Source organism: Cibotium barometz, chromosome 26 (genome assembly GCF_041138505.1).
Source record: "Cibotium barometz isolate CiBa-2024 chromosome 26, ASM4113850v1, whole genome shotgun sequence".
Taxonomy (NCBI): Eukaryota; Viridiplantae; Streptophyta; class Polypodiopsida; order Cyatheales; family Cibotiaceae; genus Cibotium; species Cibotium barometz.
The window spans coordinates 6,664,762-6,681,368 of NC_141071.1; the positions used below are offsets into that span (position 1 = coordinate 6,664,762).

The window sequence follows — 16,607 nt, forward strand, 5'->3', positions numbered from 1 at the left end:
GGTGAGCTTCTTCTTCCTGCACCTCCTTCTCCTCCTCCTACTCATCCTCCTGCTCCCGCTGTTACTGTCACACCTCCAGCTGAGGATTCTCAGTCAGATGATGATGACCCTGCTCCTCCTCCGGCGAGTTCGAGCAGATCTGTACCTGGTTGGTATTATCAGACAGTTCGTGACTCTGGGTTACGTGAGCTTCCTTCTGCTCCTCCGCCTGGTTCTCTTCGGCGTTCTTCCAGAGTTACAGGGAAACAAATTCATGAGGGCAACATGTTTGTTAATTATGCTCTTATGTCTACAATTATTAATGGTCCTTCTGATCCCACTTCTGTAGACGAGGCTCTTTCACATGAGTCTTGGCGTCATGCTATGCAGACAGAGCTGGATGCTATCGAACGGAATGGCACTTGGATTTTGGTGCCTCGGCCTCTGCAGCGTAAGGTGATTGGTGTGCGTTGGATTTTCAAATCAAAGTTCCGAGCTGATGGCAGCTTGGACAAGCACAAGGCGAGGTTGGTTGCCAAGGGTTATGCTCAGCGCCCCGGTGTCGACTTCGATGAGACTTTCGCTCCAACGGCCCGAATGACTACCATTCGCACCGTTCTTGCACTTGCAGGACATCATAGATGGCCCGTTTTCCAGATGGACGTCAAGTCGGCTTTCTTGAATGGAGAGCTTACACAGGAGGTTTATGTTGATCAGCCGCCAGGATTTGTTGTTCCGGGCAAACAGGATCATGTGTACCGGCTGAAGAAGGCTTTATATGGTCTAAAGCAGGCTCCGCGGGCTTGGTACCAGCGGATTGATGAGTTCTTTCAGAAGCTCGGCCTGCGCCGCTCTCATGCAGATTCGAACCTTTATATCCTCCTTGAGCGGGGGTTGATTGTTATCATTGTGGTCTATGTTGATGACCTCATCTTTACAGGTTCTTATTCTGTGCGGATCCGTTCTGTTATGGATGCTTTGGAGACAGAGTTTGAGATGACGGATCTGGGCCTCTTGCACTATTTTCTTGGCTTTGAGATTTGGCAGACCTCGAAGGGCATTTTCTTCTCTCAGCAGAAGTACACTCGGGAGATTCTCGACAGATTTCAGATGACTGGGTGCAAACCAGTATCTTCTCCTTTGGATATTGGTGAGAAGCTTTCTTCACTTGATGCTTCTCCAGGGACTGATCAGGGCCAGTATCGGGTTCTCGTCGGTTGTTTGGTATGGTTGACCTACTCCCGATTGGACATATGCTTCGCAGTCAGTTCATTGAGTTCCTTCTCATCCAAACCCCGTCAGCAGCATTGGCGGTGTGCTCTCAGAGTTCTTCGGTACTTACGTGGCACTCTGGATTTTGGCATCTTTTATGGCCAAGGACGCACTCTTGTTGGATGGTCTGACTCAGACTGGGCTGGAGATCCAGATACACGGCGTTCGACCACTGGTTGTGTTTTTTCACTTGGGTCTGGAGCCATTTCTTGGAGCAGTAAAAAGCAGCCTACTGTGGCGCTTTCCTCTACCGAGGCGGAGTACCGTGCAGTTTGCTATGCTGCATGTGAGGCGATATGGTTGCGGAGATTATTGGAGGAGCTTGGCTGTCCTCCTACCGGATCTACTCTTCTTTGGTGTGACAATCAGAGTTGCATCGCCATCGCCAAGAACCCTGTGTTTCATGCTCGTACGAAACACATTGAGATTCAGTATCACTATGTTCGTGAACGGGTTCTTGCTGGAGATTTGCGTTTGGAGTATTGTCCTTCCGCGGAGAATGCTGCAGATTTGTTCACCAAGCCGGTTTCTCAGGCTTCCTTGGCTCCTCATCTTCGGCTTCTCGGAGTTTGTTCAGCATCTGGTGCTGAGAGGGGGTGTTAGCACTTTCATCCCCAGTTTCTGCTCTGTATGGTGCCCATTTGGTCCCCTTTTGCATGGCCCTTGTTTGTGGGCTGGCCACCCCTTTTTTAGTATTTTTCTGGGATTTTTCCCAGCCTTTCTGGCATTTTTCTAGGGAGCCATGTCCAACAGCTCCAGTCGGCCTGTTTTCATGCTCCAGTCGGCCAGCTCTTCCCCACTATAAATAGTGGGTGCTGGCCTCTCATTTTTCATAGAGTCTTGTACTTATTTGCTCCCTCACTTATGAGACTATAACTGTCTCTTGCTTGGGACTGTTTTGGTTCAGTATATTCAGCATAGTTTGCTCCATATCTCTCTCTCTCTTGCACTCTCTGTTCAGCACATTCTAGTGCCACTCTGCTTCCGCTCTGTGCACTCTTTCACTAGCCTCTAGAAAGCCTATGCACAGTTGTATGATGTGACATAGACACAAAGGAGGCCAAAATAGATAAGAAGGGGGAGGACACAAAGAACGAAGAAGCTAAACCGCAGCGACCATCCTATACCACAAATGTCACACATTGCTCAGCCTACATCATCTTACCTCTTCGATGCTCTCAATGTTACTAGGCTTTTAAAAAGATCCATAATGGGAAAGCAAAAGATCATGAGGATCACTTTGCCCACAGGGACCATATATTGGTTCCTATTCTTGCAAGACTTTTTAATAGAGTACTTTGTCCCCCCCTCTTGGACCACCAACACTGTCGTCCCCATCCACAAAGTAGGAGCCACCATGTACCCAGGTAATTACAGGACTCATGATTGGCCACACAATGGCCAAGATCTATGGAGCAATACTAGAGGACGTGCTGGGCTCTATGGTAGAGAGGATGGGACACAGAGCATCAGGCCAGGCAAGCTTCGGGTGAAATCCATGCTAGACCATATCTTTACTTTACGGGCTATTATAGAGGAGGCAAGGTCATGGAAGAGACATGTGCATTGCTGCTTTGTGGATTTCTGCAAAGCCTTTGACTCCTTCCCTTGACCCCGTTTCATAAGAGGCCTATAGGAGCTCTAGTTCCCACATGAGATGATTTGGGGTGTGATGGTGTCATGACCCTGTGAAAATGGAACAGCACAAGTGTGGGCATGGTGGTTGCTGAGCAAAATAAATATTAAATGATTCATATTTGGGGTGTTCGGACAAAGGGAATGATGTGTGGACATCTGCAGGTGTGAAGGGGGACCAAGAACATTAATATTTTTAATGTTCTAACCATGGGTGGCCCCTAGGAAACTTTAATAAACATTAAAGTTTGGGCCTTAGGATATTTTTGGAGGGAGGAAACTCCACTTTTGTTACACGCCTCCCTCATCCCTTTCTTTCTCTTGCTTTTTGGGAAACGTGCAAGTTTAATGCGTGGAGGAGAGGAAAAGAACAGTCGACTGCTTAGAGAAGTGCTGGCTGCTGTTTTTTCGTACAGAACAGGCCGTACAGATCTTGCAGGTACAGGTCACGTGGCTGCTGTGACTGCAGGTTCAGGTTGCTGCGTACGGATTAGTACAGGCGGCGCTGGTAGGTTCAGACTGCAGGCGGCTGTTGTGCAGGCGGGGACTGTACGGGCTGAACAGTTCAGGTGTAGTAGAACGCCTGACACATGCTGGTACAGTTGTTGTACGACAGCTGAAACAAGTAGTAACTGCACGTACGGAACTGTACAATAGAGTACTACAGTGCTGTACGGACTGGTACAGTGGAGTACAGCTGACCTGTACGGACAGGTACACACAGAAATAGTACTGTTGAGTCCTGAACATTATCAAGCGTTGAATCTCCAGCTCTGCAGGCAGTGTTGTATGAGAGCCTAGTTGGTGCATCAGTCGAGTGGTTGCAGGGAGAAAAGTACAGACAGATTCTGGCAGGTATAGGCTGGTACGATCGGTCCCACAGGTGCAGAACCACGCACTGCTTTGGTAAGCTCTGAACTTGTCCATCTTTCTTTCTTTCCATTGGCTTATGTCTGCTGCAGAGTTGTGTTATCTGGCCCCTTGTGAGAGGAGGGGTATGGCAGATTGAAAGAGTGGAAACAGAGATTGGACAGTGGATGTATATGTGAACTGAGTTGTGGAACCATGTACATGAGATATGCCAGATGTGTGCTCAAGGTTGCCCTACTGAATTGTCTTGGTTGATCAGAGGGAAGCACAGAGTGTTGCTTTTGTGGGACACAGATCTGTGTGTGAAATCTCTGGGCTGCCAGATTGGACATACAGGTGTATTCTCCTGGCTGGTTTTGTTGTATTCAGCTTTACATCTCATTGAATTTGAATAAAGAAATACCGAAAGGGGTGCCAAGCTTTGGGGCCAACAGGTGTCGATTTCATTTCAGTTTTGGGGCACTCTAGCTCCAGTTAATTTTGTTTCTTATTTGGACTACAAGTGGAAGAGTGACTGCTAGTCTACCGCACTTTGGTTTCTACCAGAGGCGGGTTTCAAGGTTCCGTTTGCCGGGACCCATCATCAACTTTCTTAAGGGGGGTGAGCTCGTGGTTGACTCGAGGAAAGTCATCGCTGAACAATTCAGCAACATGTCTGATACAGAAGACGAATATTTTTATAATGAAGAGGAAGAGCAAGAGACCTCTCCTGAGAGAAATGAATCTGAAGATATTCTTTCAGGAGAACAGGCTGCAGATGATGCACAAGATGAGGATGTAGCACAACCAGAAGATATGCCTAGTAAAGAGGAAGATGATGCTCAGTTTAAAAATCGTTTGGCTGGTGTAATGGATGTGTCTATGCAACTCACACAAAGTGAGAAGTTTGCTGAATTTATGAGATCCCGTTCTGAGCTTGAAAAGAAGAAGAAGAAGGTGCGTTCTAAGAACCTACCTCAGGGTCATAGTGGTGCCTTCCCACAGGATCCATCTTTTGGACAGTTTCCGAACATGCAACATGCTTTTGGTGCTAACTCACAGAGTTCCTTCTTCGGACAGCCATCTATTCCTCAACAGTCTATGCATCCAGGTTATTTTGGTGGTGGCTCTGTGTTCCGGGGGTTACCCTCAGGGAGGCATGGGTATTCCAGGGACTTTTGGAGCTAATTTTCAGCTTGGTATGCAAGGGAATATGTATGGTGGTATGCAGTCCGGAATGCAAGGAAACATGTTTGGGGGCATGCAACCTGGAATGCAAGGAAATATGTATGGGGGCATGTAGCCCGGTATGCATAATGGTATGTTTGGAAACATGGCTGGAATGTATGGCATGCCAGGTGTGGGAATGGTAATGTTGACCCTATGATGGGCATGAATGCTGGGGGTAGCAATCTTGTGAAGCCACTTCCTTACGATAATCTAACGCCTCTGGGTAAGGCGAAGGATTATAAGGAAGGGGGAGCTGCTGTGAAATTTGATACATTCAGTGGAGCCAAAGATAAGTTAAAAGCACTTACCTTTTTACAGCAGTTTGATGCTGCTTTTTCTGGTGGTAATTACACGGAGTCCTCTAAGGTGAGAAAAGTAGCGACTTTTCTCAAAGGCAATGCATTGCAGTGGTGGTCTACTCTTCTTTTGCAAGGCATAGCACCATCTACTTGGGTACAATTTAAACAGGTGTTCTCTTCCGTATGGCTCACATCTACTTTTGAGGTGGATGTAATGACAGCATGGTACAAGTTGGATGCATCAAAGTGTGACAATCTTGAAGATTATAACAAGAAGTTTTGGGAAGCTTATCATGCAGTGCCTTTGTCTGAGCAGGTGGAGAAGTATTGTTGTGGGCTGCCCAAGGAAGTGCGTGACTATTGTATAAAGACTCGAGTAACAAATATGTCACAGATGATAGAGAATGCTATGATAGCTAATGCGTTACTCACTGGATTTAAAGGCAGTAAGAACTCGAGCAAGAAATCTGAAAAGTCAGGGCATGCTTTGCGTGATGCAAAAGGTTCTACAGAGACGCGGTATAAGAAGTTGCCAATGCCCAAGAGAACTCCTGAGGAGAGACGGGCTTTGAGGGATGCTCGAAAATGTTTTCACTGTACAGAAGAGGGACATATGTCTTTTAATTGTCCTAAGAGAAAGTCTCAAAAGGACTCTGACAATAAAGGAGAGCCCAAGTCAAAGAAACCAAAACCTTGTGCAGGGTTAGCTCCTGATCTTGTTGGGGAATAGCCAGGTGGTGAAGAGTCTGAGCTGTGCAGGGCGTGGGGCAAAGTGAGAGATCAAAATGCCTTGATATTCTTTGACACAGGTGCTAGAGCCAACTTTATTTCACCGGATTTGGCTGGCCGATTGGGGATTCGTGCAGAGGAGATGGGGCCTTTATATGAGGCTAACATGGCTTGTCCAGGGTATGCAGAACCCGTCACTCCTATTATTGGGAAGCTCAAGCTTCATTTGCAGGGTTATGTGGACAGCGAAGAGTTTTTCATCATGCCACTTGATGGATGTGATGTTTTGTTGGGAATGCCATGGTGCCACAGAGTACATGCGGTGGTGGATACATACAATAGAAAGATCACTTTGACTCATAGAGAGAGAGAACATGTTTTGGATGTAAAGTTAAAAGGGGAATCTGTTCCTATTGTATCAGCTTGGGCAATTTCATCAGTAATGAAAAAGCATCTTTCCGCGTACTTGATTTATGTAAAGCATGCAAAAGATGATGAGTCTAAGTCTAATTTGCCTATGTTAGATGAGGACAGGACTAATTTCTTATGTGGGTTCCAAGATTGTTTTTCCGAGTCATTGCCAGGAGAACTTCCTCCGGAAAGGCCAGAAGACCATGCCATTGATCTAATTCCTGGTAGTACTCCACTAAACAGACCGCTGTACCGTGTTAGTGCAGCCCAACAAGAAGAAATTATGAGTCAGGTACAGGAGCTATTGAATAAAGGGTTGATACAGCCTAGCTCATCACCCTTTTGCTCACATGTACTCTTAGTGCAAAAGAAGGATGATTCTTGGCACATGTGTATTGATTACAGGGCGCTGAACAAGAATACCATCAAGAATCGATTCCCCATTCCGAGTATCGATGACATTTTGGACCGCTTACAGGGCTCCACAGTCTTTAGTCGGATTGACTTGAAAAGCGGGTATCATCAGATACGTATTAGACCCGAGGATGTGCATAAGACAACATTTCGAACCATGTTTGGGTTATATGAGTTCTTGGTTATGCCCTTTGGTTTGATAAATGCACCTGCCACATTTAACAAAATGGTGGACAGGATTTGCCGGCCTCATAGAGCGTTTGTGGGCACATTCTTTGATGATATGATTGTGCATTCACAAACTGAGGAGGAGCATAGAAGGCATTTGGCCATTGTGTTTGCAGAACTCCGGAACCATAGGCTGGTTATTAATGGCAAGAAGAGTGAGCTCTTCTTGCAAGAAATACACTTCTTGGGGCATATTGTGTCTAAGCATGGAGTCCATATGGATCCATCGAAGGTGGAAGCAATTCTTAATTGGCCAGATTTGAGGACCGTGCATGATGTACGCAGCTTTTTGGGATTGTGTTCCTATTACAGGCGGTACATACGGTATTTTGCTGAAATTTCTTCGCCCCTTCATGCCTTAACAAGGAAGGCAACTCCGTTTAGATGGGCTGATCAGGAAATTACAGCCTTTAAAAAGCTTAAAGAAAAGCTTACTTCGGATCCAGTATTGGTATTACCGGACCTCCGAAAGGCTTTTGTTGTCCAGTGTGATGCATGTGGAAACAACATTGGGGCAGTTCTCATGCAGGAAGGACATGTGATAGCCTATGAGAGTCGAATATTGCAAGATGCTGAGAATCATTTACAGGTTTATGAGAAAGAGATGTTGGCTGTAATTCATGCTCTTTCTCCATGGAAACACTATTTGCTTGGGGCTGATTTCACTGTGCAGACAGATCATTAGACCTTGCGTTACTTCCTCACGCAAACTAAGCTTTCAGAGAAGCATATGCGATGGGCAAACTTTTTGTCTATGTTTCACTTCCAGATTGTGCATGTGGAAGGCAAAAAGAATGTTGTGGCAGATGCTTTGTCACGCAAGCCACAGGTCTCAGCAGTTTCACTTGCTTATCATCATGAGCTTGATGAAATGAAAGAGCAGTATGCCCATGATGAGGACTCTGAAAGGTTGTATGATCAGATATCTGAGGGTCAGCGGCATGAGCACTATACTCTCAGAGATGGGTTTTTGTTGATGCGACTGTGTGTTACCAGGCAATTGCGCCTCAAGGTTATGATTGAAAGTCATGCTCCACCGTATGCAGGTCATAGAGGTATTGATGCCACGGTAAAAGCAGTGGAGACTTTCTTTTATTGGCCAACCTTGAGAAGAGATGTTGATACCTTTGTTAGGCAATGCATCGTATGTCAGAAGGTAAAGTTTGACCGTCAAAAGACACCAGGGTTATTACAGCCTTTACCTATTCCAGATAGACCATGGGAGAGCATTGCCATGGATTTTATATTTGATCTGCCACGGACACAAACGGGGAATGATGGCATTTGGACTATCATATGCAGGTTCAGTAAGCAGGAATCAAAGTTGATGATATGGTGAAGTTGTTCATGGCGAACATCTTCAAGTATCATGGCTTGCCTACGTCTATCATTAGTGACTGTGATCCACGGATGATGAGTTTATTCTGGAGAGGGTTGTTTGACAACATGGGTACAACTCTCAAGTTTTCATCTTCATTTCATCCACAAACAGATGGTCAATCGAAAGAGGCTAACTCTACAGTGTTAGATCTTCTTAAGTGTTATGTGTCAGAGCACAAGCAACAATGGGAAAAGTATCTTCCTTTGGTGGAGTTTGCATATAACAACACTGTCCATACGTCGACGGGCAAGGCGCCTTTTGAGATTGTGGAAGGAGGGAAGAAGGTACCACCTATTTTGCATACAAAGGATAAGATCTTTGAGGCTGATCAGTATGTGGAGAGTATGGATGAAGCTTATCGGAGAGTTAAGTTGGCACTCCAGAAAACTCAGCAGAAGCAAAAGAAAGCAGCAGACCGTCACAGATGTGCTTTAGAGTTTGCATTGGGTGATTGGGTTCTTTTGCGATTTGAAAAGGCTAGGCTCAAGAAGATGAAGGGTAAAGAGCGCTTATTCCCTAAGTTGAGCATGCGCTATTATGGACCTTTTCAGGTATTGGAAAAGATTGGTGAGGTGGCCTATCGCTTGAAGCTACCAGATCACTGGAGGATTCACAATGCATTTCACGTGAGTCTCCTTAGACCTTTCCGTGGGGATGTGCCTGATGATGTATCAGATGAAGCTTAGCCGGAAGTTGAGGAACTTGATGAGGTTCTTATTCCAGAGCAGATACTGGCACATAAGGAAAGAAAGGTACGAGGTAAAGTTTCCCGTCGCTATCTTGTGAAGTTCAAGAACTATTCACCGATGGATGCGAAGTGGATGGAGGAAGGTGACTTAACAGATTCACCTCAGGTTTTGCAGCTTTATCTCGATGCCTTTGAGTTGGAGCCGACTCTTGTTTACGGCTCATTCAGGTTCAGCAGAGCATGGGTCTGGAGCATTGCTTGATGCTCAAGAGGGGGGTAGCACCTCCACTCCCTTGATACAGACAGGCTCAGATGACATCTAGAGGTCGCTTGGTGCAGTTTTTGTCTCACCCGAAGGTACTGATGGCTGACAGTACATCTGTTTATGGGACTTCTATGATATATGTGTACTAGTCACATTGGATGTTGTGGTTGTGTATGGTTCACAGTGGTATACAACTTGGACTACTACTACGCCATTGGTTTGCAGTGAATGTTGTTACATATGCATGGCTTAGAGAGATTGGGACGCTGATCTTGCCATATTGTATATTTCACTTTGGATATTTTGCTGTATCACCAGATTGCAATCGAGGACACTTGCCATTTTTCAAGAGGGGGGTATGTCATGACCCTGTGAAAATGGAACAGCACAAGTGTGGGCATGGTGGTTGCTGAGCAAAAATAAATATTAAATGATTCATATTTGGGGTTTCCGGACAAAGGGAATGATGTGTGGACATCTGCAGGTGTGAAGGGGGACCAAGAACATTAATATTTTTAATGTTCTAACCATGGGTGGCCCCTAGGAAACTTTAATAAACATTAAAGTTTGGGCCTTAGGATATTTTTGGAGGGAGGAAACTCCACTTTTGGTACACGCCTCCCTCATCCCTTTCTCTCTCTTGCTTTTTGGGAAACGTGCAAGTTTCATGCGTGGAGGAGAGGAGAAGAACAGTCGACTGCTTAGAGGAGTGCTGGATGCTGTTTTTCCATACAGAACAGGCCATACAGATCTTGCAGGTACAGGCCACATGGCTGCTGTACGACTGCAGGTTCAGGTTGCTGCGTACGGATTAGTACAGGCGGCGCTAGCAGGTTCAGACTGCAGGCGGCTGTTGTGCAGGCGAGTACTGTACGGTACAGACTGGCGCACAGAAGGGGACTGTACGGGCTGAACAGTTCAGGTGCAGCAGAAATGCCTGACACATGCTAGTACAGTTGCTGTACGACAGCTGAAACAGGTAGCAACTGCACGTACAGAACTGTACGGATAAGTACAATAGAGTACTACAGTGCTGTACGGACTGGTGCAGTGGAGTACAGCTGACCTGTACGGACAGGTACAGACAGAAACAGTACTGTTCAGTCCTGAACATTATCAAGCGTTGAATCTCCAGCTGCAGGCAGTGCTGTATCAGAGCCTAGTTGGTGCATCAGTCGAGTGGTTGCAGGGAGAAAAGTACAGACAGATTCTGGCAAGTACAGGCTGGTACGATCGGTCCCATGGGTACAGAACCACGCACTGATTTGGTTAGCTCTGAACTTGTCCATCTTTCTTTCTTTCCATTGGCTTATGTTTGCTGCAGAGTTGTGTTATCTGGCCCCTTGTGAGAGGAGGGGTATGGCAGATTGAAAGAGTGCACAGTGGATGTATATGTGAACTGAGTTGTGGAACTATGTACATGAGATATGCCAGATGTGTGCTCAAGGTTGCCCAGCTGAATTGTCTTGGTTGATCAGAGGGAAGCACAGAGTGTTGCTTTCGTGGGACGCAGATCTGTGTGTGAAACCTCTGTGCTAAGAGGTCTTGTGGGCTGCCAGATTGGACATACAGGTGTATTCTCCTGGCTGGTTTTGTTGTATTCAGCTTTACATTTCATTGAATTTGAATAAAGAAATACTGAAAGGGGTGCCAAGCTTTGGGGCCAACAGGTGTCGATTTCATTTCAGTTTTGGGGCACTCTAGCTCCAATTAATTTTGTTTCTTATTTGGACTACAAGTGGAAGGGTGACTGCTAGTCTACCGCACTTTGGTTTCTACCAGAGGCCGGTTTCAGATGGCACTATATGAGGCATTTCTTGACCAAGTATGTGCACCCGGTGGACTCTCGGGAGATTTATGTAACACTATTGGGGTTAAGCAGGGCTGCCCATTCTCACCTACACTCTTTGGTCTATACATTGATCAAATTGCAATCTTTGTGGACAGTTTTGGAGGTAGAGGCTCTACAATCAGCCTAGACACTAGTGCCCATATTGCTATTTACCGACGACATTGTCTTGATTTGAGATTCAGCTGAGGGTTTGCAAAAAAAAATGGATGCATTGGACATATTCATATTTTGCAAGGGGAGAGACCTTATGGCCAATTTGGGCAAAACTAAGGTTATGGTCTTCAACACATCTTATGTGGTCACCTCACGATTACCTTTCTTATTAGAGAGGCCCCAATGGAGATTATGCTAAAGTACGTATACCTTGGAGTCACTTTTATGGGTTGCAAGTTTTGCATGACCACAACTGCCCCAGTGACCAGCTAGCGAGGGGGCATGCCTCTCTAGCCCCGTCTGGAGAAACTGTTTTCGGGTACATTTCGAGGAGCTCCGTACTAGGGAAGAATGAGTGGAGGAACATAGAGAGGTTGCAGGTGATGATGTTGTCACGCATCATCAGGAGTAAGCCATGAGTAACACATGGCATTATATGTGCAGAGTTTGGGATGGCCCCAATAGCTACACATGCCCTCTTTCAGACCGTCACTTACATTTAGCAGGTGTACACTCTCGACAGAGACCGCCTCTTGCACTCTCTATGCAATTACTCAAGGAGGGTGAAGGAGCAGTTCAGATGGGCTGGATTGTCCTCCTCCTTGTTGACACAGCCACTACCATTACCTAGAAGTGCATGGTAATTGGAGGTAGTTCGGTGGTTTCATGTACATGGGACCATCCCCCCATCTCAGAACAGCTTGGATTCCCCCTACCTCGACCTCTCACGGCAACTGGATCATCTGGTTAGATCTACTTGGACTCCATGTACATCGGACGTGGATGTCCCCGTCAGAGACTGGTAAGAAATGTAAGTTCGATACTATGAGGTATGGGAGAGATTCCATTTTTTTTTCTAGGAGGCCCACTCGCACGGTGATACTGTAAGAGATGCTTGGGCATGTGCCTGATGGAGCTCAGACAACATAGGGTTGTAGTATGAGGCAACACGCTGAGAGAGAGGCCCAGCCTTGACAGGACACCTCTGTTGAAACTAGGTTAGCAGGAAAAATGCTAAGCTATGGTGACTCAAAGATCTCCATGACTTTTGTGTGTGTGCAAAAAGATAGAGAGAGAACAAAGCTCTTAGACAGAGAATATTTTCACTGCCTTTAGGCACATTTCACCGCCCCCTTTTTTTCGCCTGTAGGTGATGCCGCTGAGGGAGCATCTAGTGGGAGCTTGAACCGAGGACCTCACGGTCCCAAGACAAACATCTCACACTTGAGCTACTACCTCATTGGTGTGACTTGTATATTTCTTCAATCAAGTACAATACCTTCATAGGTATAAAGGTCAGGTCATGACATCATTGCTCATGTCAAACACACATAAAATATCTAGAGTGGGTTCATATGAATACACACAAACATAAGTGGCAAACATAAGTGGGTGTTTACTCCTTTGTAAGAGGATGTTCACACAACAAGCCACCCTCAAGGGATTACCTCATACTTTGTCAAGGATAAATCTAGGCTCATGGTTTCTAATGCCAATTTTTGTGGTCGAGGATAAATCACATGGCTCTAGTTTCACATGTTAGTTATGGGGTCCCAAGGTCATACAAACAAAAGAAAAACAACAACACAGATAATGGACTTTAAAAAGCCCAATCATCCACAATAGTTGGCCTCATGTGTGGAAGGGTCAATGACCCAGAGTATGAGCACAATGAGTTGCCCAAGGCCTTTGGCTACACAGGTGGCAAGAAGTCATCGTCTTGTTTGACAACAGCAACACGAAGAATGTCATCAACAGGCCGCTCAGCAGGCTCGTTTTCCACTACCTTCAATAGACATGAAATTAGCAATGTTCTTCTTGGAATATCAATCTTTTTCAAGATGATTGCTTCTTCCACAAATACCACAGGGAGTCAAGCTAAAACAATCCTTTATCAAGTGATTGCTTTTACCACATAATTTGCAAGGCTTTCCTTTGGCTTGTCCTTTGTATGATCCCCTGGACTTCACAGCAAAGCCTTGTTCTTGTTCTGTGACAACTTTAGATGACCTTTTCTTCTTCTTTCTTTCTTCTTCCTATAAGGCACTGATGATTCCCTCTAGGCTCTAGGCTTGGATTAGGTATATTTTTCAAGGTGGTGAGACGAAGTTTTCATACTCCTGAGGCATGCTTTTGAGAAGCACAGCCATGGCATCATCATCGGTCACTGGAGATTTGATTGCAGCTAGTTGAGTCATGATACTCCTCATTTTGTTGACATGTGTAGTAAGAGATTCTCATGTCTTCATTTGTAACTCAAAGAAGTAATTTTCAAAGAAAGCTTTGAGCACCAAAAAGCAAATCAAGTTTAGCCCAAGCTTTAGCAGGTGATTCAAGATCAGAAATGTGATGCAAGTAGTCATCACCCAAGCCAAGAGCAATGATGGCATATGTCCTCTCTGCTCAAAGGAGTTCCTATTGTGTTATGGCTGCTTCTACAATGATTGTACCATCATCAGATGAAGAAGCTGTACTGGTGGTGCTCTTCACCAATCCCCAGAGATTTTCTTTCATCAAGTGAAACGTTATCTTCATTTGCTAGCTGCGGAAAACCTTGGCAAACTTGTCTATGAACATGTGAGAGCTCATAGTTGTAGAGAAAATAAAAGATTTTCACTTCATGCCCCCAGGAAAAATTAGGGTTTCAAAGAAATTAGGGATTTTTGGAAATGATGTTGTAGCAACACTTTAATGCTTGATTTATGCCCTCAATTTCGAAAAATGATGGAGCAATTAAGATTGATTGCCTTATTAAAAAGCCCCAATTTTTCTCTTCGATTTGATGTAGAAATGGAGAAATCGAAAAACCCCAAATTTTTACTCTTGCAGAGACTTCAATTAGATGACTTTTACCAGATTTTTGAAATGCCCCAAATTGACTGTTGATGTGATATGTGGAAGTACACGTGTAGCTGATGATGTAGTTCTGCTACAGTTGGGAGGCGAACAGGAGGTGGCGTGCAGGTACGCAAAAGTGCACAATTGGGCTTGACTAGAGGAGCAGCTGTGCAGGTCGATGTTGAGCAGCTGCCTATAGGCGGGGCAGGTGGCTGTTGAAGTCGGCGTACAGGCGGGCAGTGCTGGCGATGCACACAACGCTGTAGATGGGCTGAGGATGAGCAGATGCTGACTGTGACAGGCTGACAGTGAGCAGATGGTCACGTAGCACTGCAGAGGCAGACATAAGTGGTTCAGGTCGATGGGCAGGTGGTTCTGATTTCAAAATGTTGAAACTAGGGTTAGTAGGAACAGTGTTAAGCTATGGTGGCTCAAAGATCTCCATGACTTTTGTGTGTGCAGAAAGGTAGAGAGAGAAGAGAGAAGAGATAGAGAGAGAACAAAGCTCTTAGAGAGAGTATTTGCACGACTCAATGATGTGAGTTGTATATGTCTTCAATCAAGTACAATACCTTTATAGGTATAAAGGTTCAGCTCATGACATCATTGCTTATGTCAAAACACAAAATATCTAGGTATTATGTTAGCCCCTCCTAAGAGTGGGTTCACATACACACAAACATAAGTGGGTGTTTACTCCTTTGTAAGAGGATGTTCACACACACAAACACATAGGCAAGATCTTGATCCCCACCACCTCTCAGAGAGCCATCACAGATTTCTTTGTGGTATTGGCATTCACATTAGACTCCACCACCCATACCATTGCCTCTTCTCTGACATCAGAGCCCGCCACCCATACCAGCGCTTCGGCTCCACTTCCCAGAGGGGTTCTCAGCGAGCGAGCCTGATCTATCCTGCAGTGCCCTCTATCCAGAGCACGACAACCCTCCATATCTGACAGAGGCAGATTCAGGAGATTCTCCACCGTTATGACATGCTCCCATCACAGAGGCCTGGCATTCCCTTTGCCATCAGATCAGTTCTAGTTGAGGTGAGTATTGTCATTAGCTGATCTGATCGCGGCATATATATCCATGGAACCATTGTATCTCAAGAACCTTGGAGCCTTTGTAGACATTAATATTACTTTGTTTCTTTTCTCAGACCAAATGGTTCTTTTGTTGCGTTAGCTGACACTGGTGGCATTCGCAGATCACGCAAAGCTAGTAGATGCTGCATGAAGTTAGTGACTTTAGGTATTTAGTCATGTCTCTCCTCTTAGGCAGAATATTCTCATCTGGCCTAAGGCAATCCTCATTGCATGACAAGTGTGTTTCCTTAGGTACCCTGGTCACTAAGTGAAACCATAAAAGGAAATGAGAGAAAAAGGATCTTATGAAGTGCATCTCTCGTCTCCACGCGAATTTAGGCTGACTTGTAGATTTGAATGTAAATTTTTTGTTATACTGATGGATTATTTAATGATGCAGACGTCAAACAATATCCCAACCTCATCAAGACTCTCTTGGTATTGCTCGAGAACTCGACTGCTGTGAATGATGTCACATATGGTTCAAAATCTGGTGTAACTAGCAAAGGAACCTCGAAGTTGCCTGATCATCCAAGAGATTGGAAGGTGGACAGTGAAGCAGCAGGTCTTGAATCACCATGTGAATGCATGCAGCTTCCAAAGCCCTGTTTCTTAATGAGTTGGCGCCGCAGATTGCCAAAGGAGGATGAGGCAGCATTTTTTAACGGGTGTAAAGAAAATGGGCTCCATGTGAAACATTTGGGGTCCAGAGTTTACTGTATATTCAAGCCTAAATAAGGCATTGGACTCTCTTGCTTAAAAAAGTTTTTGTTACTTTCAGTTGTTTGGCTTTTGACTGCAACACAACCTAGTGTTTTTCTTGGCAACATATCTTTGGGAAGCAAGCTACATGTACTCGATCCAGCAGGTCATTTCAAAATGCCATTTCCAGAACCAGTAGGCTCAATGTGGTGCCCCAATCAGTGATCGAGAAGATGACGCCCTCATAGACGGACTCCAGAGTGGATGGCAAAGAGGCCTCTTGCCATTTTTCACGAGGCAGCCCACGAGTGACAACTCTCCCTTGTTGCAAAACATGCAGTCCAGTTTCTGAATCAGGCTGTGCAATGCAGTGTTTCAGAAATCTTTCAATGATTGCAAGCACTCTCTGAGCTCTTTTCATGCACGATTCATTGTAGACTGTAGTTTTCATTGGAATGCTCATGCAACACTCCAAACTTCTTATTCACCATGTTTTAGAGTATGTAGTGATGTTTTTTTTTTTTGCATGTTTAGGCATTGTACAAGTCTCAAGAGATGCCCACTATACAGATTGTTTGAGAGCGCCTCC

The 16,607-nt window shown here is 45.2% G+C and overlaps 1 protein-coding gene across 3 annotated transcripts in view; it reads left to right on the forward strand.

Annotated features, from left to right (window-relative positions):
• LOC147623608 (S-adenosyl-L-methionine-dependent methyltransferases superfamily protein) overlaps positions 1-16,096 on the forward strand; it is a 76,982-nt gene extending 60,886 nt beyond the window's left edge. For all 3 annotated transcript variants that reach the window (XM_086820177.1, XM_086820176.1, XM_086820178.1), the window contains one exon: positions 15,717-16,096. In XM_086820177.1, coding sequence (XP_086676303.1) covers positions 15,717-16,054 — 338 coding nt within the window. In that variant the 3' untranslated portion in view covers positions 16,055-16,096. The remainder of the gene's footprint in view (positions 1-15,716) is intronic.
• Positions 16,097-16,607: the final 511 nt, after the last annotated feature.